The sequence below is a fragment of the Prionailurus viverrinus genome, chromosome A1 (genome assembly GCF_022837055.1).
Source record: "Prionailurus viverrinus isolate Anna chromosome A1, UM_Priviv_1.0, whole genome shotgun sequence".
Lineage (NCBI taxonomy): Eukaryota > Metazoa > Chordata > Mammalia > Carnivora > Felidae > Prionailurus > Prionailurus viverrinus.
Genome location: NC_062561.1, coordinates 47895594 through 47910432, shown reverse-complemented (window position 1 = coordinate 47910432; position 14839 = coordinate 47895594). Strand labels below are relative to the sequence as shown.

General features: G+C 37.1%; 1 protein-coding gene across 8 annotated transcripts in view; it reads right to left on the bottom strand.

The window, feature by feature from the left end:
- The window catches only part of PIBF1 (progesterone immunomodulatory binding factor 1), a 208321-nt gene that overhangs the window by 21953 nt on the left and 171529 nt on the right, over window positions 1-14839 (bottom strand). For 6 of the 8 annotated variants that reach the window (XR_007150471.1, XM_047850739.1, XM_047850735.1 and 3 more), the window contains exon 16: window positions 9604-9688. Coding sequence is in view for 5 of the 8 variants with exons in the window: in XM_047850739.1 (XP_047706695.1) it covers window positions 9604-9688 (85 nt within the window). In the remaining 3 variants the exon portion in view is untranslated. Of the gene's footprint in view, window positions 1-7428; window positions 7618-9603; window positions 9689-14839 lie in introns of all 8 variants that reach the window. The other 2 variants (XR_007150468.1, XR_007150467.1) reach the window with 1 other exon arrangement.

Sequence of the window (14839 nt, the reverse complement as noted above, 5' to 3'; positions counted from 1 at the left end):
AGATAGGACTTCCTAGTGGCTACTTTCAGATATATCTCTGAAATTGTTCTTGGGTGTAAGAGACCTTCCTTACTTCTTCAGTTAAAATGTTATCAGTTGTCAGAGTGTATTTTACTATCTGAGGGAAGGGGATGAGGATTTATTAAAGGCTAGTTTCTAAAGCTTTCTATTTGACTATTCTGTTTGACAGCTTCAAGTGCAATTATAGTGGAAGACTGTAAAGGGCCATAACAAACATTCAACTGAGTACTTATTATGTGCTAAATACTGTGCTAAAAGGGTAATATACAAGGAAGAATGAAGTACTTTACTGGGAAAGACACATGCATAATTATGACACATAGTGATGTGAACATTAATAGAAATATTTAAAAAACTATTGGAAAGAGGTAGAAAAAAAAGATAAGTTTTTCTTTGTCAAGTTACAGAAAACTTCAAAGCATACATAACATATGAATTGAATTTTGAAACAGAAGGGAAAAAGAAAAAGGAACCACCTTCATAGAGTTATGTGCCTGTGACATGCCAGGAATGTTACTATAGTATTTCATTCTCATATAGTCCTGCAAAGTAGATATTACTTTCACACACGAGGAAACTAAGTTTAGAGGGGTTCAATTATCATCACAAGAATCCATGGCTGTCAAGTAGCAAAGCTGTGATATGAACTCATCTTGTCTGTTTAACTTTTGGCTTTTTCCACAGTATTCCAAATGTAGGTGACATAAAGAATATAAAGGTAATTCCAACCTTACAATTTAACAAGAGATCTGAACATGTATAATATGCATACCTAAGAGAAGGTGGAATGTAATTCTGGGCCAATCCACCTGTCCATCTTCCCCATGTTGACACCTGGCATGCTGAATGCTACTGGAGAAAAATTACATAGAATGGTGGTACTACTAGAAACACATGGTGTTTCAACTTGGCAATTATTTGATGTTTCCATAATATATATCACTCATTTACTGTGTGGCTATTTTAAAATTCTATTTCCTCAAAACTGTGACATTAGCACATCTCCTGCCATTATAGTATAGCCATTAGACAGGAACTACCTAAATTCTTACCACCAAACCTACAAACTCACTTTTATCTTAACATAATCTTTATTTCTATCTTCAAAATGGAAAAGGTACAGCCCTCCTGTCTAAAGTTAAATCCCATCACTGAACTCTGATCTTCTCCTTCCCTAACACTTTGCTCAGCTGATTATTTTCTCATTTGTATCTGCAACATCTATGTGCCTCCTTCCCATCACCATTTAAACTGGATACTCTCATCCAATGGAAAAAAAGACAGTCTCTTTAGCAAATGGTGCTGGGAGAACTGGATAGCAACATGCACAAGAATGAAACTAGACCACTTTCTTACACCATACACAAAAATAAACTCAAAATGGATCAAAGACCTAAATGTGAGACAGGAAACAATCAAATTCCTAGAGGAGAAAACAGGCAACAACCTCTTTGACCTCAGCCGCAGCAATTTCTTGCTCGACATGTCTCCAAAGGCAAAGGAATTAAAAGCAAAAATGAACTACTGGGACCTCATCAAGATAAAAAGCTTCTGTACTACAAAGGAAACAATCAACAAAACTAAAAGGCAACCAACAGAATGGGAAAAGATATTTGCAAATGACATATCGGATAAAGGACTAGTATCTGAAACCTATAAAGAACTTACCAAATTCAACACCTAAAAAACAAACAATCCAGTGAAGAAATGGGCAGAAGACATGAATAGACACTATTCCAAAGAAGACATCCAGATGGCCAACAGACACATGAAAAGATGCTCAACGTCACTCATCATCAGGGAAATAGAAATCAAAGCCACACTGAGATACCACCTCACACTGGTCAGAGTGGCTAAAATTAACAACTCAGGAAACAACAGATACTGGTGAGGATGTGGAGAAATGGGAACCCTCTTGTACTATTGATGGGAATGCAAACTGGTGCAGCCCTTTGGAAAGCAGTGTGGAAGTTCCTCAAAAAATTAAAAATAGAAATACCCTATGACCCAGCAAAAGCACTACTAGGAATTTATCCAAAGGATACAAGAGTGATGATTCATAGGGGATCATGTACCCCAATGTTTATAGAAGCACTTTCAACAATAGCCGAATTATGGAAAGAGCCTAAAAGTCCATCAACTGATGAATGGATAAAGAAGATGTGGTTTATATATATAATGGAATACTACTTGGCAATGAGAAAGAATGAAATCATGCCATTTGCAACATGGATGGAACTAGAGGGTATTATGCTAAGTGAAATAAGTCAGTCCGAGAAAGATACCATATGTTTTCACTCATATGTGGAACTTGAGAAACTTAACAGAAGACCATGAGAGAAGGGGGAAAAAATAGTTACAGAGAGGGAGGGAGGCAAACCATAAAATACTCTTAAATACAGATAACAAACTGAGGGTTGATGGGTGGCGGGGGGGGGGTGGCGGAGGAGAGGGGAAAATGGATGATGGGCATTGAGGAGGGCACTTGTTGGGATGAGCACTGGGTGTTGTATGCAAGTGATGAATCATGGGAATCTACCCCCAAAACCAAGAGCACACTGTATACACTGTATGTTAGCCAATTTGACATTAAGTTATATTAAAAAAAAAAAACAACACAACTGGATACTCTCTAGCTGTGGGAGGTAAAAGCACTCAACTTCATGCCTCCTGCCTGATCATGCTATATTCTCTGATTTAAATATCTTAAGGGCTGTCTATTTTTCCCACAGCCCACTTTTCAACTTCCGCTCACTCATCAATTCTCTGTCGTCTGCTTTTTAGCTCCACTGAAAGTGCTGTACCATCTTGTTAAATTCAATTGATGGTTGCTTTTTTATCTTTGTCTGACTTGTCTCGACAGTCCATGTCACTGGCCAGATTCTACTCTCCTTCTAAAGTTCCTGCTATCTTTATTGTCACCCTGCACTCTAATTTGCGTATGTACTTTTTCCTCTGCCCATCCTTTAAATGTTGGTACTCTTCAAGAGTATGGCCTCTGCCTTTTTCTGCTCACTCTATGTACTTCATTTATCAGTTCATTTAATGACTTCCATGTAAAGCACTATCTTTATGCTGTGACCCCCAAATCTCTACCTCTAGATGAGTTCTCTTTCTTAGGCTCCAGAACCTACATTTAAAAAAAATACATATTTTAAGCTTATTTATTTATTTTTGAGAAAGATAGAGACAGCGTGACCAGGAGAAGGGCAGAGAGAGGGAGAGAGAGAATCCCAACCAGGCTTGTAGCTGTGAGCACAGAGCCCAGTGTGGGGCTCGAACTCAAGAAACTGTTAGATCACGACCTGAGCTGAAACTAAGAGTCGGAAGCTTAACCAACTGAGCCACCCAGACGCCCCTCCAGAATCTACATTTTTAACTCTCTACTGGTTATCTCTACTTAGGTATTTCCTTGAGATTTTCTTCTCCAAATCTATTCCTCCCATGTGCTGTGTAGCACCACCATAAACCCAGGCCACAAGCCAAAACCCAGGCCATCAATTCTCATTCCTCCTCTCTTCAACAGTTTCTGGATCTAATCACCACGCTCTATGATTCTGCTTTCTAAATAGCTTTCAAATTAGTCCATTCTTGGGGCACCTGCATGGCTTAGTCAGTTAAGTGTACGACTTTGGCTCAGATCATGATCTCATGGCTCATGGGTTTGAGCCCTGCATCAGGCTCTGTGCTGACAGCTCAGAGCCTGGAGCCTACTTTGGATTCTAGGTCTCCCTCTCTCTCTGCCCCTCCCCAACTCACTCACAAGAGTGCGTTCTCTCTCTCTCTCTCTCAGAAATAAACATTAAAAAAATTCAAATCAGTCCATTTTTGCTTGACACCATCATCACTAGTCAAGTTCAAGATACCACCATCACTCACTGAAATACTGGAATAGCTTCTTAAGTGGAGCTCTTACCACTACCCTTAATATAGCTGCAAAAGAAATTAAAAAAGAGCTTTTACATCAGCTTTTTTAATTTTTTTATTTTTTAAATGTTTATTCATTTTTGAGAGACAGAGAGACAGGGCGTGAGCAAAGGAGGGGCAGAGAGAGAGGGAGACACAGAATCCGAAGCAGGCTCCAGGCTCTGAGCTGTCAGCACAGAGCCCTACGCAGGGCTCGAACTCATGAACTGTGAGATCATGACCTGAGCTGAGGTCAGACGCTTAACTGACCGAGCCACCCAGGTGCCCCTTTTACATCAGCTTTTTAAAATTATGCTCAGTATTCTATTAGACATTTGGCTGATTAAATATGATTTTCCAACTCTTGAAAACTTATATTCTAAGGGCGTATGATGAAATATACACACAGAAGCGCAGAATTAGAATTTCCAAATCAGCAAATCTTGTTTCAATGAGGCAAAGATGAGTGGATAAAAATGGATGAAACATGAAAAAGCCATTAAAGAAGATTCCTGATAGGGGCCTGGGTGGGTCATGATCTCACAGTTTGTGGGTTCAAGCCTCACATTCGGCTCTGCACTGGCAGTACAGAGCCTGCTTGGGATTCTCTCTGATGCCTCTCCCTGACTCGTGTTCTCTCTCTCTCTCTCTCAAAATAAATACATAAATTAAAAAAAAAAAAAAAAAAAAAAGAGTCCTGAGAGGTACACTCAACAAGAAAGAAGACATTCCAAGTCATCACATTTCTTTTACTCAAAACTGAATTATTTAGCTTGAAGCCTTGCTATGCCATCCAACAGTGGGGTCCTAGGAGTTGATCTTTTCCTTGACCTCCTTTTTACCTCATTATTTAAGATTGAATTATTTTATATTTTTACACCTCAGAGGTCTCAGTATATAAGTAAAGACATTTAAGGGTAAAAAAGATCACAACCTATTGAAAGAAACAGAGAAAGTTATTCTGAGGCATCAAAAGTGAAAGAGGAAAAAAAGATTATAACACCTGGATAAGATATTCAGCTCTGAGAGTTTTGGCAACTAAGACAAAAAGGAAACACATTAAATTACATAGTTTTCACTTTCTGACAAAAAAGAAAGAATATAACTTCATCTACAGTGGCAAAAATATTTCCTGGAACTAATGCAAGCAATAATTCATCATGAGGTTTTTGTCTAAATGGAACTAAGGAAAAAGATCATAAGCTTTTGTTTCAGGAAAAAAAAAAAAAAGGATTTTCTTTTAGTTTTGACAGTAAGTATATAATCATGGTTTAGTTTTTTTTAACTCTTATCAGCCTCAGTTTTGTCTGTAAAAGTGGGGACAATGATATTTAACTCTGTGATATTTAACTTAGCTACTTTTAAGCAAGTAATTTTGATCTAACACTAATTAATATAGAAAATAAAAACCCTCTATGGTCATGCCCCAATGTCTTAGAATTGTCAACCTAGAATTATCTCATCTGTTTTCTTTTTTCATTTAACGCATACTTGGATAATTATGTAAAGGAGTGGGCGATCTCATTTCATAGTACAGGGCCATCTAAAGTCTTTTTATTTTGGGGCACCTGAGTGGCTCAGTTGGTTGAATGTCTGACTTCAGCTCTGGTCATGATCTCAGTTCATGGGTTTGAGCCCCATGTCAGACTCTGTGCTGACAGCTCAGAGCCTGGAGCCTGTTTCAGATTCTATTTTTCTCTCTCTCTCTCTGCTCTCCCTAGTTTGCACTTTGTCTCTCTAGCCCTCAAAAATAAACATTAGGGGCATCTGGGTGGCTCTGTCGGTTAAGTGTCCAACTTTGGCTTAGGTCATGATCTCACGTTCCGTGAGTTCGAGCCCCGTGTCGGGCTCTGTGCTGACAGCTCAGAGCCTGGAGCCTGCTTCAGGTTCTGTGTCTCCCTCTCTCTCTGACCCTCTCCCGTTCATGCTCTGTCTCTCTCTGTCTCAAAAATAAACATTAAAAAAATAATAAAAATAAAATAAAATAAAAATAAACATTAAAAAATTTAAAAAAAGTCTTTTTATTTTATTAAGTGTATTTATTTACTTTGAGAGAAGGAGAGAGAGAGAGAGAGACAGAGAGACAGAGAGAGAGAGAGGGAGAGAGAGAAAATGGGTGAGGGAGACAGCGAGAGAATCCTAACCAGGCTCTGCACTGTCAGCATGGAGCCCAATGCAGGGCTTGAACTCACAAACCATGAGATCATGACCTGAGCTGAAACCAAGAGTCGGATGCTTAACCCACTGAGCCACCCAGGCACCTCAGGACCACCTAAAGTCTTATTGGAACTAAGTGACACTTAAAAAGTTAAATTGTCCAGTGCAAAAAAGGCAATGAAAAACTTTAAAATGTGCATTTGATCACATGTGGATTTAAACAGAAAATTTAGCTGGGATTAAAGCAGTGACTCATACTAGACAATTTTCCCAGGGTCCTGCCTAGGGTGGGGCAAGCTCTCAGGTGCACTGTGCATGATCCTCAGAGTGGGCACGTCCTATATTTTGTGCCCTAGGTGGTTTGTTTGCCTCACCTTAGTCTCAGCCCCGATTTTCTTTCTTTCTTTTTTTATTATTAAAAAAAATAATAATATTTATTTATTTGACAGAGGAAGAGAGAGACAGAGCACAAGCAGGGGAGGGGCAGAGAGAGAGGGAGACACAGAATCTGAAACATGCTCCAGCTTTGAGCTGTCAGCACAGAGCCCGATGCGGGGCTCGAACTCACTAGCTGTAAGATCATGACCTGGGCTGAAGTTGGACACTCAACTGACTGAGCCACCCAGGAGCCCCCTCAGCCCTGATTTTCACTTTCAAAATATTACATTTATCAGAGGTATTCTTATCTGACTGTTATCTATTGGCTATTCTAAGCACTTGACCCGTCAGAGCCATAAAATGAATAAATCAATTCTGTAGACTCTCTGTTTCATCAGGTAAATATTCAAGTGAATGGTCAAGCATTGCCCTGAGTCACCTGCCATTCCCTTCCATATAAGCAGTTTACACTTGCTTTTGTATCTGCATGTTCTATGCAAGTTGGCATTAAACTGTTTCTTAGAAAAAGATGAAAAATTGGTATCGTTTATTTTATTAAGCTTCAATTTTTATTTTGCTTTGAAAAGAAATAAAGCTCCTTTTCTTTAGATGTTTGGCATTAAGAAAAGTTATAATGTTGGATTATTAAAATGTAATTGCCAAAATGAAGATCCTATCAAATGCATGAAAATTAACTGATAATTAGACATGTATCCACGCACATTTCATTGGTGTCATATAGTAGGAGTTTCATTTTGCTAGTATTTAATTTCTATGTTTAAACATATTTTCTTCTAAACTTACTCAATTCTCAACCCACTAAGTAGAACTTTGAGTTTTTATTTGGACTCATGAATAATGTGATTCCAAGCATGATGTATAAAATATATAAAGTTGCTCCTATCTTTTTCAGAGTGTAGCATAATCTTCTAAAAACAAATGAGAATCACCATTCCAAAAACATACTTGTTATGCAGCTTTATGGAAAAAAAGGAGCTGGTATCGCTGAATGGACATCTGCAGTTACTATTTCCTAAATGGTCAATTTTGGAAAACATTTGTGAAAATTCACATAGTGAATGAATCAGGCTTCCACAGTGAAGAAACAACTATTTGAAGGCAGAATCTTAGGACACAAGTGGTAGTAGATGAGGCCTGAAAGCCAGAAAAAAAAGAGTAAGTATCTTCAGAGAAGCTCTTCCTAATCTATATCACCTGTTGTTAGATCTAGTTAGCTACACAAAAGTCATCTCTAAAATCTAGTCCAGGGACACCTTATCCCTTTCACCCAACATATAAAATACACCTTTAAGAGAACCTACTCCAAAGGCCATTTCTAAGACAGAGACAACCCTGCAATTCCCCTGACACCACTTCTAGGATATGCACTTCTGAACTGCTTCCAGTAATATTCCCCACTTCATCTCTCTCAATAATATCTTTCCAATAATTTCTTCCCAAATACCTGATATAGCTTTCCCAGACTAGGAAACAATGTCTTCAGGATACTTATAAACCAATGATCTGTTTTGAGCATTTCTTTCTCTGTTAGGATAACAAAATGGCAAAAACATGGCCAAGACAAGGCAGTGATAGTTCAATGGAAAAAATGCACTGGATTAAAAAACTAGGCTTCATAATACCAACTGTTGGCGAGGATGCGGAACAACTGGAACACGCATTCATTGCTGACGGGAATGCAAAAGGTGCAGTCACTGTGGAAAATAGTTTGGCAGTCTCTTATAAAGTTAAACATATACTTTCCATAGGACCCATAAATCCTGCTCCTGGGGTATCTACCAAGAGAAAAGGAAACTGACATTCACACCAAAACACGTACACAATCGTTTACAGCAGCTGTATTATTTACAGACGCCTCCAAATGGAAACAAGTCAAATGATCATCAACTGGTGAATGGAGTAACAAACTCTGGTATATCCATACAATAGAATATGCCTCAGCAACAAAAAGGAATAAATGACTAATATTTGCAGCAACATAGGTATATCCTTTTTTAAATTTTTGAGAGAGAAAGGGAGAGAGAGAGAGGGAGAATGAGTGGGGGAGGGGCAAAGAGCAAGGGAGACACAGAATCTGAAGCGGGCTCCAGGCTCCAAGCTGTCGGCACAGAGCCTGACAACGCAGGGCCCAGACTCACGACCCATGAGATCATGACCTGAGCCAAAGCTCAACTGATTAAGCCACCCAGGCGCCCCCTCGGTGTATCTTTTTTATGGTAAGTGAAAAAAGTCCAACCTGAAAAGACTGATAATTCATTTATTCAACATTCTGGGGAAATGTAAAATCTTTTGTTGGAAAAGGTAAAACTATAGGGACAGAAAATAGATAAGGGGTTGCTAGGACTGAAGCTGGGGAGAAGGGTCGACACAAAAAGGGCATGAAGGAATTTCCTGAAGTGACAAAACTATTTTCCTTATTGATTATGGTAATGGTTATGAAACTGGGTGTGTCAGTCAAAAATCATAGAAATGTATGCTTAAACAGGGCATGAATTTTACTGTGGGTATACTGTACTTCAATAAGTCTGAGTCAAAAAAACAAGAAAGAAAAATGGGGTTATCTCTTAGTTACTAACTGGCTTTGGGCAAGCCACTCAAACTCATTTCTCCTTTGGGCAAGCCACTAGACATTCATTTGTCCTTTTATAAAATGAGGAAATTTTATTAGCTCTAAAGGATTTTTGGTGAGGAATAACAACAAAAAATCCTTTATGGACTCTAAAGTTCAACACAAATATTACACACTAGACATACATACAGTATATGGGCAATACAATGATGAATGAGACAGAGGTATGCTAAGGAAATATACTGTCTAGTGAGAAAGAGATAAAACAATTATTAAATAATGTGGAAATTCAATTCCAGATATATGAACAAGGCAATAAGGGGTCAATAACAAGGAGTATTCCAGGAATAAGAATTAACCCAAGAATAAAGTATAAATTAATTCACAACGAATAAAGTGTATCACATATTCAATATAAAGGACCAGATCACAATGAGACACAAACATGAGAAGTCATTAATGCGCACGGACAACTGGGATCCAGTAATCGTAACACAACACGGACTTTGAAAAAGCCTAAAGTAAAAATTATGACAACATAGAAAAAGTACCTCACGATGATTTAGAAGTTGTTCTAAATCTAATGCCATTTGATTCTTCATCTGTAGTAAAGCTGACTTTTCTTTATTCAAATTGCTGAAAAAAAAAAACACCCAAGTTTTAAAAAGTCATCATATTGGTGTAAATCTAATTCATAAATAGAAAAAAGCAAAAGGCTAAAGACAAATATGATGGCTTGAATTAAAGAGAAATTAAATTTATACTCTATAAAGATATCTATCAGACCATCCACTATAATGTTTGATTTAACCAACAGCTAGCTATTTTCTAAGAAGACTTTTTCTTGTAATAATCATTTGACAGTACAAATGAGATGTTTTCTGAGAATCTTTCCTGCCTAGTAGGGGTATAAAATTTGTGTTTTAAAGGTGACTATTTAATCCTGCAATGTAAAAAGATGAAGTGGGATTTATATAAAAGGTAACGTATGTATGGGCAAAATAGTAAAACTCAAGATACTAGAAGTCAAATTAAAAATTTAACCTTGGGGCGCCTGGGTGGCGCAGTCGGTTAAGCGTCCAACTTCAGCCAGGTCACAATCTCGCGGTCCGGGAGTTCGAGCCCCACGTCAGGCTCTGGGCTGATGGCTCAGAGCCTGGAGCCTGTTTCTGATTCTGTGTCTCCCTCTCTCTCTCTGCCCCTCCCCCGTTCATGCTCTGTCTCTCTCTGTCCCAAAAATAAATAAACTTTGAAAAAAAAAAATTTAACCTTAAAACTAAAAGTAACATTTTATAATTTACTGCACACTAAATTACCAGGTATATAATTGAATTAGATAAATGAATCAGATATTCAGTATGTGGTAAACTTGGGAAAACAATTTTTGTCTCTATATTCTTAGTTCAATCTTTAATTTCCAAGTTTGCCTTGTGAATTTCCCTTAGATAGGACCTGTTTTCTGATACGAAAGGGTGAAAAAAGCCTAAATAGAAGAATATATTAATGTTTTAAAAGATAAATATTTGAGGCATGATTTATATTGTCTGGAGTTTTATTATTCAACATATAAAAACTAATTAGAACCGTTAAATGAAATACTCTTTGAAAGCCCCTGGAATGAATCTACTCAGCACTACAACGAGAATAAGAAAAGCCAACAGTGAATTAAAATACCGTAATTCCATAAATGTCAAAACAAAATCTGTGAAGGTAAAACTAGTGAGGATTATTTTGCTGAACAGGTAACATGTTTTAAGTTATCCTTTAACAAAATGGAAAGCCATCAATTTTTAAATTAGGCAGAAGTTTTTGTTTTTGTTTTTAAATTCAGGGAATAGTAGCAGGTATTCTGGAAGAACTGGTAATTCCAAGGATTTAAGAGGAAAAAGCTCACATTCTCTTTTTTCCTAGTAACCGTGAACTTCCCCAAGGAAGCACCACAGTTTGTCCTCTGAGAGAAAACACAAGATGCAATTCTGACTTTTGTTTCCAACTGTGCCACTGACACAAATGTGTGGCATAAATCACACCACATGACTAAGCCTCAGTTTTCACATCTGTAAAAGTGGAAAATAATACTCATGTATGTCAAAGCGATATATGAATTATCTAGTGAAATGATTATATAAAGAATTGAACACATAAAACCTGACATAAATGTATATGGTATTACTACTTTAGATGAAAAACAAGTATCACAGAAAAACAGTAATTAAATGCCATACAGGTTAGCAACTTAGCAGAAAAACAGATTTGACTTTCAGAATTAAGCATCAGAGATCTTACTGAGCCTTGGAGTTGAAAAGAACTAAATAATATAATGTAACTGAACGCCAGATTCTGCCAGAGTCTTCCAAAGCCTGGTAAAGATCAGATGTTTCTGTAACTGTTGAATTCGAATCTATCTTTAGCTAGAATCATCATGAAGAAGATAAAACATTTTTCGAAATTATAATAAACATCCAGTAACATAGGACTAGGATTTTTCGAGGAATAGAAATGTATTAATGTTCACACGCATGTTAATGTTCATATACATGTTACATACACATCGTATGTAAACATACACTCACATACAGTACACATATGCACACACACATACATACTCTCAAATACCAACAGGCCCTTAAAATGCAGTGCAACAGGAATGGAGGAATGTTGAGGTGATAAAGGATTTTGACTGGATAATTCATTAGAAATCCTTTATATGTAGTGTTCAGTGTTTTCCAGAATAAAGTAAATATTCCATATTTAAATAGCAAAAATGGGGAGCCTGGGTGGCTCACTTAGTTGAGCATCTGACTTCGGCTTAGGCCCTGAACTCACTGCTTGTGAGTTCGGACCATGTGTTGGGCTCTGTGCTGACAGCTCAAAGCCAATCCTGCTTGGGATTCTGTGTTTCTCTCTGCCTCCGCCACTTGTGCTTGCTCACGTGCGCTCTCTCTCTCTCTCTCTCTCTCTCTCTCACACACACACACACACACACACACACACACAAACATTAAAAAAAGTAAAAAAAATAAATAGTGAAAGTAACTGTATAATACAGAATAAAAGCTAGGTGTATAAATTGGTTTACAGAGCAACTCTGTTCTATCTGCAAGATGTGGGTTTATGACAAACAGTACAGACTCCTCAGACAATACTTGGGCATATATTTTCTAAGTCTCAGCCTTCTCTATAATATACTCTTAAACCACAAAGGAGGCCATCTTCAACACATGGGTCTCTAAAACTGAATATGACGATTATTATACTCTGTTTTCTTCCAGTATGTATGTAATTAGTCGAACGAAGTTTAGTCTCCTTAAGACACATTTCACAACAGTGGAAATTTACCTTTAAAAATACAAAGCTTCCATGCGTGACTCATAAAGCAACTACAAAACAAATCTCCTTATAAGCACATCTATCGTGAATGGCTTATTACACCCATAATTGTTTAATTCACTGTTAATTATTACTCAGAAATTCATGTTTATGGCTCTGTGTCACCTGCTATATGAAAACATATTCCTGATATACTCTTCTTTAACTTCCTGGATCAGTATACCCTGACTTAGCTTTACAAGGCTAAGTAGTTTTTTCTTCTTAAACTACTAGTAAAAAATAAACTGAGAACTGACAACCGGGAAAGGAAATTTATGCTAATTATTCTCTTTCCATGCTTCGTTCAGTTGTGAACTATAGATCAAACAAACTATATAACCCAGACTGTCTCTTGTGGCTTGGTAGAAAGTTTACCAGTACTACTTTTAGAAGGGATTATTACTTTAATGATAGGGGGATTTAAAGTAGTTAATAGTGATATCTCATATGTTAGCTTTTAATGTGTTTATAATGATTTCATTTTAGTACATATTTAATCTTTCTACACATTGAATATGTATAGCTAAATTTGCAAGTCATGGGTGTGGTATAGTGGTATTGTTTTATTTTCTAAGAAAATGATAAAATTACTCAGTTCTTTAAAGAGCTTTTACTGAATAGAGAAATATTTAAAAGGTAATCACTTAACTGAAACCATAAAACTCTTAAAAGAAAGCATATGCAATAAACCCTTGGACATTGGTCTTAGCAATTATTTTTTTGGATCTGTCTCCTTAGGCAAGAGCAACAAAAGCAGATATAAACAACTGGGACTATATCAAACTAAAAAGCTTTGAAACTACAAAGGAAACCATCAACAGCACACAAAAAGGTAACCTACAGATAGATGAATGGATAAAGACGTAGTGTGTATACACACATGCACACACATGGGAATATTAGTCTGTTATAAAAAAGAATGAAATCTTGCTATCTGCAATAACATGGATAGACCTAGAGGGTATTATGCTAAATGAAGTAAGTCAGATAGAGAAAAACAAATACTGCATGATTTCACTTACATGTGGAATCTATAAAACAAAACAAATGAACAAACAAAACAAAACAGGAAGACTCATAAAAACTGGTGAAAATAGTCATAAGAACTGGTGGTTGCCAGAGGGGAGGGGGCCGGGATTTGGATAAAATAGGTGAAGGGGATTAGGTGGTACAAACTTCCAGCTATAAAATAAGTAAGTCACGGGGATGAAACGTATGGCATAGGGAATATAGTCAATAATACTGTAATAAGTTTGTATGGTGACAGATGGCAGCCACACCATGGTGAGCATTTTGTAACGTATCTAAATGTCTAATCCCTATGTTGTACACCTAAAACTAATATAATATGGCATGCCAACTATACTTCAATTAAAAAAATAATCAATTAATATAAATATTCCTTACAATTAAAATCAACATGCAGCAAAAAGGAATAGGCATTTTCAAGGAACAACCACTCAGTAATCTTTTTGAATGGGTCATTTAATGTTTACATTTCAAATTAATGAAGGACAAAAGGAAGGGAAGTAATATTTACCAAGTTTCCTCATGTGCCAGAAGCTTTATATAGGTCATTTCATTTCATTTTCACTTCTAACCCTTGATGTTCACGCTAAGATCTGTATTTTACAGGCACATTTACTATGACAAAAGAAAGCAGGCTGATGTGTGCTCAAAGCCCAGGATAATTCCACTACATCTGAAATGTCATCAGCTCAGAGTAGGAGTGATGGTAGATAGACTGCTGTATCTGACTCGTTGATTGGGCTATTTTTATGGTATTTCATTCATGTCATTAAGGTACATTTAACAGCATCTCAAAGGTCATAATTAACCTACTGAAAGCACCTTAATTTTTCACATTACAAGGTAGCATAGCTACTTCAATTAAGAGCAAGGTTTCATATCCTATGAAATACTAGTGCAGAATCTATTAAAATATACAGTAAATTTATGAAACAGCTTTAAAGGACTCAGATTTAAGCACAAAAATATTTTTATATATTTATATTTTATGCCAATTTTTGTAATTGGCATAGTTTTTATGATTATTGTTGCTGTTACTAATATTGTTGCTGAAGCCCATTGCCCCAATCATAGGAGAGACGTGGAGATGAGGAGAACAGTGAAGTGAGGCTTTAATCAACATTCTTGCAAGAGCTGGTGTCTGATGGACAGATCCACTCAGAGGGGTTACAGCAGGCAATTTATCTCCTTGCAGGAAGTCCCTCCCCTGATTCCTCATTGGCTGAGTACTACAGAGGTTACAGCCTTACCCAGAAGTCACTTATGCCCATGTAAGGCCAAAAAGTAGCCTGACTGGAACAAATGTACATTCCTTGAGGTGACGCAGAGACTTCAGTTCTTTGGCACATGCTCATTGCAAAGCTGGTGAAAAATAAGCCCATGAAATGG